General features: G+C 37.3%; 1 protein-coding gene across 1 annotated transcript in view; it reads left to right on the forward strand.

The window, feature by feature from the left end:
* Positions 1-17,259, forward strand: part of LOC125345539 (eIF5-mimic protein 1) — a 56,737-nt gene that overhangs the window by 1,106 nt on the left and 38,372 nt on the right. Inside the window, exon 2 of the mRNA XM_048337669.1 lies at positions 15,484-15,548. Within this exon, the coding sequence (XP_048193626.1) occupies positions 15,491-15,548 (58 nt within the window). The 5' untranslated portion in view covers positions 15,484-15,490. The remainder of the gene's footprint in view (positions 1-15,483; positions 15,549-17,259) is intronic.

The raw sequence follows: 17,259 nt of genomic DNA on the forward strand, positions 1-17,259 counted from the left end.
CAGTTGCATTGTTGTTTCTCTACAGGCTAGTATTGATGTTTCTCTGGAGACCCATCTGTGTCAGAGAAATATTTGAATAATTAGGTAGATGGTTTTTGTTAAACATTTCCTGGGCCTCTCTTTCACAATACCATATATAAAGTGAAATGTATTTTTCCTTTTGCCTCCAGCCTTCCTCCTTCATTTTACTCAAAGCCTTTACTGGCCATTCTGAAAAACACAGGGAAGGTGTTCTTTATTATCTCTTGGTTTTAATTTTCTTTTTTTAAATCTTCCCATCAGCTTCCCATCTCCCTCCCTGCCCCCAACCCCAGCTTCAGCTTTGGGAAAGGGAAGGGAAGAGCAGATCTTTGCCAGAACATTTCACATGAAAATGGATTGAAATTATTCATCTCAATGTATAACAAAGCAACTTTTGTTTGATGATGCTTTAATAATGAAGAGGCTGTTCAAATCAGTAATGGGGCTTTAGAGAGTGACCAGTATTTTGTTAACACTTAAGACTGCTTATACTACCAGGATTACAATTGATATATAATGTATCATGCTAAAGGAACCCACAAACCTAAGAAAAGGCTAGAGGAGTAACCTCAGCATGTGATTTAATAACATCTAACCAGCTGAGGCATGGGCAGCATTGAGAACTTTACTGCCAGTATTTCCATCTCTAATGCCAAATCTGGGCCATGGTTATTTGAAGGTCACACCTGTTTGTCTCACTGGGGTTATCAGTTCCTAGAGGATAACAACTTATTATCTATTCCCTTGGTGCTTTCTTCACACCTGGTTGGTATTCAGTCTTCTATGCATACAGTGACTTCAGTCAAGTTTGCGTCAATGACATTTAAGGACAAAGGAAATCTTTTGCCTAGAGATGCAGATAAATCCATGTGTTGTTTTTGGATTTCTAGAAGCAAATTCTTAAAGGATAGTAGTGTTCATCAAAGGAATTACATGAACTTGTACACCGTAAATATTTAATGTAGGAATCAGATTAGCTAATGAGCTTATTAAAATGTATTCACAGCAAAGAAGTTTTATTGGTAATAAAACAGCTCATCATATTGGGTATTTAGTCTGTTACAGATACTCTACCAGATGCCTTGCGTAGAATTAGTTTAATCATTTGTCTTAATAACCCAAGAATTAGCCAACATTATCCCTATTTATGAAAATAAGAGAAAAAAATAAAAAATCAATTTGCTCACAACCACCCACAGTTAGGTGCTGAAATTAGAACCTAGATTGGCTGTATTTAAAACCTTTTGTCTTCCACTGTTCTGACAGTAAGGGGAGATCATACATTCTTCTGACTGGCAAATGTCTTTGTAGCATATATGTAATACTTCTGAGTATTTTTAACAGAAATGAGGATGGACATATTAACATATGCATAATAGAAATTGAATTATACACTCTTCTGAGTCTTTATCTTTCAAAAAATAATTGTTTTTGGAATGTCTGGAATATTCTTACATGTGTCTTGTCACCTCTTTTTCTACCAACCCCATCCTAAACTTCCCCTGACCTTTTGTTGGGGAGATTCCTTAGTACCCTGGCTTCTCCCTCACATCTCCCAATTGGGACTAGTTCAAGGAATTCAGTAAACACTGCACCCATCATCCTGTGAGTAGTCTCCCCTGGCCTCTGGCCCCTTGGCCTGGGAAGGGGCTCCAACTGTGGTCCCCTCATGCATTTCCAGTCAACCAGCCCCTCCTACACTTTGTGCCCTAAGGTCACCACACCGCTGCTTCCCTAACCTGCCAGTAATTTCCACCTCTTTGTTCCTGATTTCTCTTCCTGGAAAAACCTCCCTTTTCTTCCTTCTCCCAGCTGATAAACTAGTCATCTTGCAACATTCTATTTAAGTGTTGGGGACTCATTCAGATTTCATGCTCACTTTTCCCACCCTGTCCAGTGAAGAGGGTAGGGGAGATACGCTAGAAAACACATTTATTTGTGGTTCTCAACAAGGACAATCTGCACAGGAAATGATATTAACAGTATTGACATACATCCTGCTTTCTTGTGGACCCTGGCCACACACACCCCCTTACACTCCAATTAACATCATTGCTTCTGAATTCCTAATATAACAAAGGTACCTTTCACATCATATTCCATTGGGGTTTTTTGCTTATTTTGGGGGGTCCTTCTCATTGGAGACTTACAAATAACTGGGTTGAATTTATTTCTTCTCACAATACAGCCGTTTGGTGAATTTAGTGTATCAGGCAGTGCCTGCTGAGTTGTAAGCATTTGATCTCTTAAGTTATTTTAGGTGAATTTATTTGTCATCTTGACTAATCCTTCCTGGCAACGTGAGATGATGTGGCACTAAGCACATTCAGCCATAACCAAGGGCAAAAGTTGTGAAATGTTTTGAATTTCAAGCTTCTTGATTTTTTTTTTCTAATGAGTGCTGTCAAGCAAGAAAAAAAAATAATCGTATGACATATGTGAGAATATCTGCATATTACTCAGTTTCCTGCACTGAAGCTCCTGGTCTCCAGCTCCCTGCTTTAAGAGAGTACTAGTTCCTTTTTATTTTAGAGTTAAATTTTATTTTATTACTATTACATAGTTGTATAAAAGTAAAGTTCATCTTTGAGGCTCGAGTATATCTTTTAAGGTATTATTTTTCTTGACATTTGACTTTGACTTACATTTAATACATCTGACTGGAAACTTGGTGATGTTAAGAATCTTGAAAATAGTTTTATACATTTTTGTATCTTCAAAAGGTCTTTTAACAGAGATATGTTGTGAATTATTTCAGAACAGAATATGACATTTGAGATTCACTGTAATATAATTCAGTGACATTAGGGGACAGAAACGAGTAAGAATACAAATGAGATACAGTTGACTATATTGTGAGTGTGATAGCTTCGTTATACTATTCTATTTGGGCATAAGCTCAAAATTTTCCATATGTTTGGTCTTTTCCATAGGCTTTTAAAATGAAAATTTAGAAGTATTACAGCCCCTTAAAATGTGTTTTGTGTGTTTTATATAACCTACAAAAACATGAATACAAATATTCTTTCTTTACACTTAGAGTTTAGCTTCTAATATACAATTATTCATTTTAGCAGTAACATAGTGATACATAAATCTACAAAGGATTATCTTATGAACAGTGAATTCCCATAAAGACATCACATCACATGTTAATTTCTAAACACAACTAAAAGCTAGGTGGCCTTACCTAGTGCCTGTTTCATAGGTTTGACTATCAACCTAGCAATTGCTTCTCCAACTTTTTGGGAAATTGACAAAGTAATTTGTAGATAAGTCTGAAGACAATATGCAACATGTCTTGGTTTAGCTGAGACAGTCAAGATGTGAATACAGTGCTGGTACTGATTTTCCTATCACTTTGTCTAATCAACAACTCAGAAGGCATTCTCAGAGGAGTACAGATCTATTGTGAGCAAAATCAGCATTGTTAGGATAAGAACATGAAAGTGTGACTCAGTGGTAGAAAGCTTACCTAGCATGCTCAGCATGCTCGTAGCTTGGGTTGGATCCCTAGCACTACCTCAAGCAATTATTTCATGTTTTAGATAGTTTCAGCATTATTTTTCACATGTCTTTGTGTAAAGAGTTCTCAGAGGACATTATTTAATACAAAAATCTACCTATGTAAGCAGGGCATTCTCAAGAATACTCCCATTGTCAGCCGTCCCTGCTGTCCCCACATTGAGGCCATAGACATCGTCAGCAAGATCTTGTGGGCAGTTAGTTAGGTGCCACATGGAATGATTTGGCTTGTTCTAAATTTGGCATGTGTTGAGTGAAGAGTGCCAGGAATGCTCAGATAGTCATATTTGTAAGCTATCTGCTTTGAAAGAAAAATAGATTAAGATAGCTCACTGCACCATTCCTTTTTCCAATACGAGAGACAAAGTTCTCATGTTCCTTCTTGATTTTTATTTAATATTAGGTGTTCCTTGAGATTTTTCTGTTTATATCAAAAACAAGGAAAAAGATAATGATGTTATAAATAAGGACGTATCATGTCCCTTGTTTGTTTGTTTTGGCTGATCATGGAGCTTGAATTCAGGGCCTGGGCTCTATCCCTCAGCTCTTTTGTTCAAGGCTAGCATTTTACCACTTTGAACCACAGTGTCACTTCCAGTTTTCTGGTGGATAATTCGAGATGAGAGAATCTCATGGAGACTTTCCTGCCCAGGCTGGCTTTGAACTGTACTCCTCCGATATCAGCCTTCTGAGTAGCTAGGATTACGGGTGTGAGCCGCCAGTGCCTGGCCAGGATTACTACTTTAAAACATTATTAGATATACTGTTATTTTTAAGCAAAGCCCTGGGCTACAGAAACACTTAACAGTAAGTCACTATAGAGTGTCCAGTTTTATGATATGCTATTCTATAGTCATCCTTTCCTATTTGTATCATTATATGAAGGGCTTTGATGCTTTTCAGATCCATCTGTACACTTTCCTTGATTTATGGCCCTTTCTAGGAAAGGGGGGGGGGAGCATGAATGTTTTTCTCTCTATGTACAAGGTAATTGAATGGGTCAATTATAAACAGGAAAGGGGACGCCAAGTAGATAGGGCAGAGGAAACTACTGGCTAGAGAAGAAAGGATGTAGCACTGGTGTTTGAGAATGTGAAGGTTGTGGTTTTGTTCATGTTGAGCCTATGCAGGAAATAATTTAAATAAAAATGGAATCCGACAGTGTTACAGCAATCATGGTGCCATAAATTTCCTAATATTTGTATGCCCCTAAGAGACAGTATTTTAATTAAATCCTTTCACTAAAGTTAAGTGGCTGCTTTCCTTAATAACGCTTTATGGAGAGCTATCAGTATTTCAGAGGCAGCATATGCTAATTCAATTCATCTAAGTGCTGAACTAGACCTTGAATTAATATTTATGCTCTACTCTATCTAATTCCAAACTACAAAAATCTGTGAAGCAAATAATGAAAAGGCTGCCTTCAGGAATTGTATAAATAACTTTCCAAGACAGTGAAATAACTTGGGCTCTTTCAAAGAGCGCTGAGTCCAGACAGTGCGTCAGGTTCTGGCCCGCACTCTCCCATCTATGTCATTTTAATGGGCAGGGGTCTTTCTGCTTGCATCTCACCTGTTCCACCAGCTCAAAAACTAAGTGCATCACCTCAAACAAATGGTTTGACTTTGCCAGTCTTTATCTGAGGTGTCGATTTGACAGCCTAAATGCAGGACAAAGTTTCAAAGTGCTCCATTCTTTATGGGTGTTGGTTTTAATTACAAAAATAAAATCACATGGTTATTAAAGCATTATTAATAAACACAACTGCAACTCCAATGTATGATGGGACATATTCTGACATATTAGAGATCATTCTGCTTATATCCTCTTGCTGCCATTTTTGTTGTTGTTGTTGCTACTGCTTTGGACAAAATTTCACCTTCTAGAAAGTAAGTGCCACTGGGCACCAGTGCCTCATACTGCAATCCTAACTCAATCAGGAGTCCGAGGTTTGAGAATCATAGGTTGAAGCTAGCCTGGGCAGAAAGTTGTGAGATAAGAAGATCTTATCACCAATTAGTCACCAAAAAAGCCATAAGTGGACCTATGACTCAAGTAGAATAGCAAGAGAGAAGAAACAGAGAGCAAACACCACGAAATTCACCCGTTTTGGTTTCTGTTGTTCCTAGCACCAAACCAGATGTATTTCACAAATAATACCTTGTATATTTGAATTGTGTTAAAAATGTGAACAAGTTTTAGTACTGCACTAGTCTCATCACCACCACACACCTTTAAATTGAATTTGTAGAATATTTATAGGATCTACTCCTATGAAATGGTTTCAGAGAAAGTAGTCTCTTATTATTGGTGGGTGCACCCCATTTAGTATTAATTCATGTTCTTATTGTGCAACATGTATGGCGTGTGTGTGTGTGTGTGTGTGTGTGTGTGTGTGTGTGTGTGTGTCTAGCTTTTCAAGTCCAGTTTCCTTTGCTAAACAGGCTTGAGCAGGGAGGATGGAGCAGAACTTTATTGGTTGAGAGAACTAATAAGTGAGTAAATGTTTGGACTCGTGCCCCTACCACCATTATTGGGCTTTTTGAAAATCTATTATCATGGTCTATGGATTTGAGTGAGTTTTTTAAATTATTTATTTGTTTGGGGCTTTTTTTGTTTTGTTTTGTTTTGTTTTTGGTGCTGATAACTAAAATCCGAGCTCCACCTTGTGCATGCTAGGAAAGTATTTTACCATTTGAGTCATATCTCCATCTCTTTTTTACTTTGGGTTATTTTTCGAATAGGGTCTCAGGTTTTTCCTTGGACTACTTTTCTCCCACCTGTGCTGGGACCACAGGGATGGCCTTGAACCCAGGATTTTCCCTGATCCTCACCTCTTGAGGACCTGAGATTAGAGGCATGGTCTACAACCATTACCATGGGGTTTGTTTTATTTTGTTTCTTCCATTGGTTAGAGTGTAGGACTTTTTTTCTTCAGAAGATTCCATTTTCCTCTCCTCTTTAGTCAAAACCCTTCTTAGTTTAATAGCTTGTCCTCTGACTTCCCAATTGAACCAAGATACCATATTAATGGAATATTAGAACTGATAGGTTTTTTAAGTAATTTTTTTCTGTTTGTACATATTTCCCAAAGAATGGGTTTTCATTTGTAAAGCAACTATTCTCTCTATAAGTGTTTACTTTCACATTGTTATAATTGTTGGGGCTGGGAATATGGCCTAGTGGCAAGAGTGCTTGCCTCCTACACATGAAGCTCTCGGTTGGATTCCCCAGTACCACACATATGGAAAACGGCCAGAAGGGGCGCTGTGGCTCAGGTGGCAGAGTGCTAGCCTTGAGCGGGAAGAAGCCAGGGATGGTGCTCAGGCCCTGAGTCCAAAGCCCAGGACTGGCCAAAAAATAAAAATAAAAAATAAATAATTGTTAAGCATTATAATTAATGAATTATATAACTTATTTAATGAAATAAACCCACACAATAAATGCAGTATACCCAGGTTCTTGGAAGATATGAGCCCTCAAGTCAGCACTTTGTAAAATATGTGTTTACTCTATTGAAACTTTAACAATACACATACTTGAAATTGTTTTTGAAAAGTGTTTATTACCTTTCAATGTCATATATGGAAGACAGTCTTCTTGGTTTACAGTCATCCATCATTTTTTATTAAAAGTACTTAACTCTGCTCGATTACTTACTCTTGCTTCTTGTCTATATTTTTAAATAAATACATAACAGAGCCAGGCACTGGTGGCTCATGCATATGATCCTAGGATACTCAGGAGGCTGAGATCTGAAAGACCTTGGATTGAGGCCAAGTGAGGGGAAGAAAAGTTCAATAGATTCCATCTCCAGTTAGCAGAAAAATCCAAGGCTAGAAGTGAAGGGAAAGAGCTTCAGCCTAGCAAGCATAAAACCCTGAATTTAGACTCTGGCAAATACATAAACACACACACACACACACACACACACACACACACACACACACACACAATAATGTGTGTCTGGAGATAAGATATAATTGAATGTAGAAGTAGAGACACCTCTTAGCCTCAAAATGAGTACATAATTTTTCTTAATAGATTTTACTCATAAATATAATTTCCTAAGACTAAACCCTCACACACTGATATTCTCCTTTTGTGATCACCATCAAACAGTGATTAACTTAAATAGCAGAAGTTAAAATTCTTTTTCTTTAAAAGCCTCATGTCTTATTTTACACGAATACTTTTCCCCCACTTTGACTTCATTCTTTTCATGAAGTTTCATTTTTACATTTCTCTATGGACATTGAACTGTGGAGAAATAGTTCCATGGCAGGAATAACACAGGTGGTACAGAGTGTGGATAAGCCAATCATGGTTGGCTAACACCAGGATTCAGGTAGTTTAGGGGTGTGTGTATTAGGTTAAAGAATCTCCTTTTTTTTTTTTTTTGCCAGTCCTGGGGCTTGGACTCAGGGCCTGAGCACTATCCCTGGCTTCATTTTGCTCAAGGCTAGCACTCTGCCACTTGAGCCACAGTGCCACTTCTGGCTGTTTTCTTTCTTTTTTTTTTTTAAATAAAACAAGAAATCTAATTGTTTTTATACCTAATGTTGTTTCAGAGTAAGTACAGCTATGAACACACTTTAATAAATGGATGTTGTATTGGTGGTACATTGGCCAGTTTTTCCTGCATTCTGCTCATGTGTTACAGAGAAAATATCCTGTCTGGCTGTTTTCTATATATGTGGTGCTGGGGGATTGAATTTAGGGCTTCATGTATATGAGGCAAGTACTCTTGCCACTAGGCCATATTCCCAGCCCGAATCTCCTTTTCTGATATAGCAACAAAGGCATTAAGTATTCTTTTTTCCTTGTGTAAGGAAAAATAGAAGAAAATATGTTAACCAAAGTATTTATTACAACCAGGTTCATAGAGTTAATTTGCTTTTTCCTTGAGTATGTTGCCACATAGCTGAGTTATTTCTCACATTACAGCTAAGCCAGTTCTGAGGGGCTTGGAGAGTTATGGGGTTTTATTTCCTGGGCTTTTCCTGTTCCCTAAATCATTCCTCATGTTAGACTTAATTCCCTAAAATGTCTCTTGCTTCCTGTGTTTGCCTTTGCTTCTTGACTATATACATACATACATACATACATACATATGTTTAATTTCTGAGCAATTTGAGATTAGGTTTTATATAATTTATCTCCTGTTTTAGTATGTGTTTCCTCAGAATAAGGTACTTATACAACCACAATTCAACAATAATCAATATATTTAATATGTAGACAGCATGGTTATATTAATTATGTCCTTTGGGGCCATCTTTTAATTTGAAACAGTTATTTAGTCGTGTTGTTTGTTTTGGTTTGGTTTTTTTTACAACCATTGCCATTTTTGAAGAATACAGACATATTGATTGGAAGAATATTCCAAGGTAGACATTCATGATTAGATTCAGGTCTCATGTTATTCCGTGTGCTTTATCATATATCATGTTCTTCCCAGTGCAGATCCTTTGAAGATATCTGAAGATATGAAGTCATTGCCTCTTAAGTAAGGGCTGATCTTGTCTCTCTAATGTGTGTTGTTTCCTTTCCTAGCTTGTAGGAAGGGACTTTGAGGCTATATAAATATCCTCTTAGTTAACATGCACTTGTGCCCTGTGCTGGTTCTTCCAGATTTAGCATAAGGCTTGCATGAATCATTTTTTAGTGTGATAATTGCAAAATGACAAGTTTTTTAATTCATTATTGCCTCTTTCTGTTAATTAGTTGGCTTTCTTCTGAAAGAAAGGCTTTCCTTTCTCTTCATTTACTGTTCTTTGTGTAGTGATAAGCTGTTTTCTTTAAATCTGGATTCCATTACACTTACCCTTCTTTTCTAGAAATGACTAAAGCTGCCTGCAGACATTGCCATATGGTCCCTGGGGGTGAAATTATCAATTATATTTGGGTGAGACTACTGTTTACCTGACCAATAAAAATACTGTAAAATATGCATCAATAAGTATATTTAAGCCCCAGCTGGACATTTAATCATTGAATAATTGCTTGTTTCTTGGCATTGTTTACTCATTTTTCAGGCTTTACTACTTCAGTCATAACAATGTTACAAGGTAGACAAAGGTTCTGAGGGTCTTATCTAGGGCCAAGGTTTTCAGGGCTTTTTAACATCAAAATTCACTCATTTAGTTTGAGGAATAGGTTGTCTAAATACCAAGGATTCAGTGATGTGGGTGTTGTGTGGGTTTCAATGTTTACAAGTGTTGAGAAACAGAAGAATGACTTGAACAAGAGGGGTGTCTAGGAGAGTGAATGGCTTGGTCCTGCTGGTAGGGACTCCATCCAAGGAAAGAGTAAAGACTGGAGAGAGTGTGCACCCTACCCTAAGCGTATTCTTACAGATAATGAGGAGTTGATTGGTTAAGTAAAAGTACAAATTAGGAATTGAGTTATAAGCAATTTTTTTGAATAATGTTTCATTGGAAGCAAGCAAGTGACACTGTGTAATTGCCTTGTTTCTGTATCTGAAGATTTTACACAGATTATTTTTTTTTGGCCAAACCTGGGTCTTGAACTCCAGGCCTGAGCACTGCCCCTGACCTTTTGTTCTCAAAACTAACTCTCTACCACTTGGACCACATCTTCATTTCTGGCTTTTATTTTTGGTGTGCTTCAGTGGAGATAAAGAGTCTCATAGACTTTACTTCTCAGGCTGGCTTCAAACCGAGATCCTCAGACCTCCACTTCCTGCGAAGCTAGGATCACTGGTGAGCCACATGGAAACTTTAAGGAACTGTTGAAATGTTAATTATATCATTTTAAATAACTCCCCCCCCAAAAAACATTCAGAACGTAGGTTTATTAGGAAATGGTTTGGAAACACGAAAATGCACGCTTTGTCTTGATGTGTATCTTTTCTTAAGAGAGATTTAGTGTAATGTAATTTTGTGTTTTTTTAATATTGTTTTTATAGCCAGATCAGAATTCCTTTTTTTAATTTAAATTTTAGTAGAACATAGCTAGTTCCCTTGGGCTTAGGTTTAGATAGTCTTTCCCTTATAAGGTAATGTGCTTACACATTTATTTAAAAGTCCACCACTGAAAAATGTGTTTGTGAATTTTAGAAGAATTTATTAAATTTCATACTTTCTAACAAAAGTATTTTTTATTTTATATTAATAAGGATAAGAATGAAAATGTGAATGTAGCAGCAATATTTTTGTACTAAAGGCTTATTGAGAGTCTTTCTTAAAATGCTTTTTCTTTTTTTTTTTTTGGCCAGTTCTGGGCCTTGGACTCAGGGCCTGAGCACTGTCCCTGGCTTCTTCTTGCTCAAGGCTAGCACTCTGCCACTTGAGCCACAGCGCCACTTCTGGCCGTTTTCTGTATATGTGGTGCTGGGGAATCGAACACAGGGTTTCATGTATTAGAGGCAAGCACTCTTGCCACTAGGCCATATCCCCAGCCCTGCTTTTTCTTTTAAACCTAGACTATCTGCTATTTTAAGTCTGAATTTTTTCCAATACTATAACTTGAATAGAACTTGTTAGGATATTTGATGAAGCTTTTTGCAGAGGCTAGATGATTTTGATTATGAATATGCTATCATTTACAAAATCATGATAAAGACTTTAAGCAAGTTAATACACTGTATTAATATGGGCAACACCTTGTGCTGTGGTATTATAGGCAGATATTTAATTGATTGGTCTAGAGTGTTAATAATTTAAACCTTTAGTGCCAATATCATTGTTTTTATTTCATTTGAGAGAACTTGGCTCCCAGAGGTATCCTGGATCTGACATGTTCTGTAAAGGATTTCTTGATGCTTATTCTGGCAGTTTTAGCCTTAATAGAAAGGAGAATTGCTTATAATTATGAGTAATTTTAAGTTCTTTGTGTGGTAAGTTGATTCACTCATTTAGAGTATGGAATAAAGAGTTCTTGAAACTTGCTGCTGAACACAAAGTATTTCTTCAGGGAATGGCTCATTATTTGTTGAGCATCTGTGTTGGTGAAACATGTTCTACCTTGGCCGTAATGAAAAAATTCCTATTAACTGATCCTGGGGCTTTACCATGGGGGCTTGAGTCGTGTCCATGAGCTTTTTTGCTCAATGCTACTGCTCTACCACTTAAGACAGCTCCACTTCTGGCTTTTTGGTGGTTAATTGGAGATAAGAGTCTCATGGACTTTTCTGCCTGGGATGGCTTTGAACCACAGTCCACAGATCACTGCCTCATGAGTAGCTAGGATTACAGGTGTGAGCCACCAGTGCCTGGCCAGGATTACTACTTTAAAACATTATTAGATATACTGTTATTTTTAAGCAAAGCCCTGTAGTAAGGGCTACAGAAACACTTAACAGTAAGCCACTGGAGTGTCTAGTTTTATGACATGCTATTCTATAGTCATCCTTTCCTATTTGTATCATTATACGAAGGGCTTTGATGCTTTTCAGATCCATCTGTACACTTTCCTTGATTTATGGCCCTTTCTAAGAAAGAAGGGAGGGAAAGCATGAATGTTTTTCTCTCTATGTACAAGGTAATTGAATGGGTCAATTATAAACAGGAAAGGGAACCCCAAGTAGATAGGGCAGAGGAAACTGGTAGCTAGAGGATCGTCTCCTAGATGACATATGAAGTGCTTAAACCGAGGGGAAGGGGTTTGTTTGTTTGTACTAGGTCCTAAGAACAAACCCTAGCACTGTTGATTATTTGCCTGCTTGTTTGTTTCTGCTGGTCCTGGGACTTTAATTCAGGCTCTAAAACCACAGCTCAACTTCCAGCATTTTGGTAATTATTTGGAGATAAGAGCCTCATGGACTTTCCTGCCTGGGCTATTTTCCAACCATGATCCTCAGATCTCAGCCTGCTGAGTAGCTAGGATTTATAGGTGTAAGCAACCAGTGCCCACCTACTTACTTTTAAGACAGGGTCTCACTAGGTAGCCCATGGAGTTGTTCCATTTTGGTGGATTGGGAGGTTATGTAGTTTCCATGTGTTTAGTGCACAAGGTGTTTTTTTTTGTTTGTTTGTTTATTTTGCATTACTGTTTAAAATGATATTTCATCACTATTAGTAGAATGTTGATGGGTTTACCATTCCATAAGTCAGGTAATGAGTACATTTTTTACTTAAAAAAAATAGGTGCCAAAACATGATAGTTTATACTCCAGAAGAATTTATCTTTAAGGATTTGATTAAACGCGGATATATAACATATGAGTCTTTACTTAGTTTATTTTAAATTTTAGTGCAATGGAATAAATACAAGTTCTTGACAGTGGCCTAATAAAATTGTCTTGATTAGTGTTTTTCTTTGTTATTTTTCAAGGCTTTATCTAGCCCTGTTTCTATTATTATTATTATTCAGATTGTCCTGGCTTCTCTGAGGCCCAGGCTTTTATAATGGCTCAGTAAGGACCTTATAAAGGCTGACCCTTGCTGGAACAGATTACTATGTAGTGTGGAGAGCTAAATTTAGAGGGAAGCTGTGCCTCTGCCCCAAATAGTAACAGCTAAACCTTAGGTACTGTTGGTGAATAGATGGTCTTCATTTAGTCTTTACATGATGAGTTTTTTTGTTTTTGCTTCAAATTTTGTTTGTGTTAAATCTTTGCATTTATATTTATATGTTATTATACTATTCTTCACATAGAGTATATGAGAATATGAAAAGTAAGCCCCTGTAATTGAGCTATGAAAAAAAACTTTTGCTTTTCCATCTGAGGAAGTATAAAAACTAAAGGTTCTCTCCCATAATGTGGTGACATTTCTGCATTAAGTTTAAAAAGAGAGATGGAGAAAAAACAAGGCAGACAGGTAGAGTTAATCAGGAAAATCTGAGTTAGTATTCTAGATCAAAAGCAAAAGTTTTAAAGAGATCTCATATTTGAATTCCATGGATTTTTTTAAAATTTTTATTGTGAAAGTGATTACAGTGGGTAAATTGAATTCTTTTTAATTAATTGGGAGGGGGGGAACCTTTTGCAAACAGTAACTGCCTACATTTGTCCACAGAAGCCATGCCTGGTTGTTTGGACTCTGTTTTGCTAAAACGAGAATACCTTTTTGTGGTATGGACATATACAAGGCATCACATTTGTACCAAGTAAACATATTTTGGATTTGGGTGTGTATATTTGTGTGCTAGTCCTGAGGCTTGAACTTCAGGGCCTGGATACTGTTCCTAAGGTTTTTTTGGTCAAGGCTAGCACTCTACCATTTTAGCCACTTCTGGGTTTCTTGGTAGTTAATTGGACTTTCCTTTCCCTGCTGGCTTCAAACCCTCTGCCTCCTGAGTAGCTAGGATTAAATACATGAGCCCCTGGTGCCTGGCTCACTTTTATACGAAGTAAATGTTTACTGATCTAAATGTGACTGATGAAAACGGCAACAGGAAAAATTTTCAATAAGTGTTGCAATATCTGCATTTGTGGTGCATACATATAGAGCCATCACTTTTTCAGGTCTTGAATTGTGATGATTTTATTGATACATGTTTTCAGGGTGTTGATTCTGACGTCAGTATCTCAAATCAAGATGTATTAAATTTATTTTACTTTGTAGTAAACTCAGCTAGTTAAATTACTTTGATGTTTGTCACTCTATTTGTAATTGCCTTCCATTTTAAGAAATGGTTAATTTTCCAATGATAGAGCATTGTATAGTTTTGTCTGGGGAATAGAGTCCAGGGCTGTGAACAGGCTAAGCAAGTACAGTACCATTGAGCAAGGTCCCTGGTCCTGGAAAATAAGATTGGTTTTATAAACTGAATACTAAGCTTTGAGAAGCAATGAAATAATTTATTTGAATACAGTAAATTTTCTTGATGGTGTGGTCTTCATAATTTAAGCAATCTAAATATATTTTCAGTTTATAATATTTATACCAACAAGCTCAATTGTCAAAAGGTACATCTTTCATCTATTTTTTTAATTCTTCTGAAATTTCTTTGCAGAGTAAAGCATAGTATATATACCCCCAGGCTTTGCCAGAGCTATAGTTTCTACTCTTTATACAAGTTGTTTTTGTCCTACTAACTGTGTGCCATCTATCTATCTATCTATATCTCCTTATATATCAGTGTGTAATTATTAGATATTTAATGAATTAATCATTCATTAAATGCTTAAACTTCTCATAGATTTTAGATGTTAAACATACATAATTGAGTAAAACCTGCAAAGTTCTTATCCTCGTTAAGGTTTACACTCTGGTAGAAGAACTAGACAAGCAAAAATAATAATAAAATGACCTTCAGTGCTAAAGGCTATGAAGGAAAAGATAGCTACAGAGAGAGTGGCAGATGGTAGTACTATTGGCACAGTCAGGGGACCTCTCTGCAATGGAGACATTTGAAGGCAGACAGTAAGTCATGTTTACAGGTGGGGAAAAATCCATCCTGAGAGAGATACAGAACCTCAGAAACTGAAACTTGCCTGGACTCTTAAACAAGACCAGTGTAGCTAGAACTCAGTGAATGATGAGGAGAGATCTGGATATAATAGACACCTAATCAGAGGTAGAATCTAGGACCAGAAATGCAGTGCAGTTAAATTAATTCTTTTGTAAGGTTGTATTACAACTTACTTAGCCCAGTGCACTTGAGTATTTTTTTTTAAAGACACTAGCAATAGGCTCCTCAAATCTAACCTCTATCAAAGTTGATGTCTGAGATTATTTTCTCTGTCATTTTCAATGCTGCTAGCTCAGTATTTTAAAAGTTAGTTTAGCTGTGCACTGGTGGCTCACACTTGTAATCCTAGCTACTCAGAAGGCTAAGATTTGGTAGAATGCTATTTGTGTATTCTTTTGGATGGGAATCGAACCCAGGCCATTGCACATGCTAGGCAAGTGCTCAAGCACTTGAGCTACCAGCCTCGTTGCTTATGTTTTGGTTTTGAGTTAGGGTCTCCCTAAGTTTGCCCGGTACTGACCTCAAATTCTCTAAATGTATACTTTTGTTTTTCAGAAATTTTATGAATAAGCATCAGAAGCCAGTGCTAACAGGCCAGCGGTTCAAAACTCGGAAAAGGGGTAAGTTGTAAAGGGTGTGGGTGTGGGTGTGGGTGCGAGCGCACACACACGCATGCACTTAAAGTTGGATTCTTTTGTTGTCTTTTAAGTAGTTGTACAGAGAGGTTTCATTTCAACATGTCAGTTTATGAGTACATTTCATCTTGATTAATGTCACCCTTTTCATAATTCTTCCCTAGCTCTTTCAACTCTACTCTTCTCCTCAATTTTCCTGAGTTTTAAGGTTCTGATCAAAGTATAATACTGGAGTGGGAAAATTCTAATATTCCATATTTAATCTCATTAATCTTTTGTACTCTGTAGAACCTAGTCCTCTACTCCAGCAATAGAGCTAACTTCCAGTTGCTCAAGTATTCAATGCCATTTAGCCTGAGTTATGTATCATTACCCCTAAAGTGAAGGCAACTAATAAAATAACTTGCTGTTAAAAAAAATACAGCTAGCCATAGGTCGCTCCCGCCTATAATCCTAGCAACTTGTGAGGCTGAGATCTGAGGATCATGTTTCAAAACCAGCCCCAGTAGGAAGGTTCGTGAAATCCTTACCTCCAACTAACCATCAAAAAGCTGGAAGTAAGCCAGGCACTAGTGGCTCACACCTGTTATCTTAGCTACTCAGGGAGCTAAGATCTGAGGATCGATCCCAGTCCACAGCCAGCCAGGCAGAAAAGTCTATTGAGACTCTTGACTCCAATTAACCACCCAAAAATCAGAAGTGGAGCTGTGGATCAAACCAGTGGAGTGCTAGCCTTGAGCAAAAAAGCTCAAAGGCAGTGCACAGGCCCTGAGTTCAAGTTCCATGAATGACCAAAAAAAAAAAAGCAAATACAGAAAAAGCTGGAAATGGAGCTAAAGCTCAAGTAATCTTGAGCAAGAAACCAAGAAACCTCAGGGACAGTACCCAGGCCCTGAGTTCCAGAACAGGAAACAAAGAAACAGAGAGAGAAAGAGCAACACCAACAAAACCCTAGACTAGTTTTTAACATCAGCGTTTGCTGATATTAATGGCAGAAGTGGCAATACTAAGAACAGTACATTAGGAAGGGTGATGGTGAAAGGTTGTTTTGTTTATGTGGTGCTGGGGAATTGAACCCAGGGCTTCATGTATAAGAGGCAAGCCTCTTGCCACTAGGCCATATTCCCAGCCCACAGGAATATTTTGAACATGTGTTTGTGTTAAGTCACTTTTGCAAAAATGCATGGTTTGCACAAACAAGTGCTTTCTATGTTAGATAAAGTACCATCTTATATTGTGAGTTTTTCATAAGTATGTTTTCTGGGATATAAACATATTAGGGAAACACTTTCAAGAGGAAACATGAGACAAAATTTTAAGATGATTGATGTTGAGACTGAAAAGTGTATGAGAAATAAATGTTGTAGATAGTCCCAGGTGAGAATCTGTGAGTGCTGAGCCATTTCATTGATAACCCCCATTCTGTGAGCTTGGCATTACCAGTACTGAGGCAGCCCCTGCAGCCCATGTTTCATGCCACTTAACATAGAAAGTCTAGTGCCATAGTAAGACCCCAAAACAATTGATGCATTGAATCAGAAGTGCTTTTGAGTTACTAGGTAGCAGTAAGACTGAATTTAACTGTTTCCTGTCTGCTGAGAAAAGCTACATGTGCACAAATCATGAAGACATTTGAAAGTTAACCAGATATAGTCGCTCCATACCCTCTCTCTTTTTTTTTAATCCCTGGCTATAA

The sequence above is a fragment of the Perognathus longimembris genome, unplaced genomic scaffold, assembly GCF_023159225.1.
Source record: "Perognathus longimembris pacificus isolate PPM17 unplaced genomic scaffold, ASM2315922v1 HiC_scaffold_5901, whole genome shotgun sequence".
NCBI lineage: Eukaryota > Metazoa > Chordata > Mammalia > Rodentia > Heteromyidae > Perognathus > Perognathus longimembris.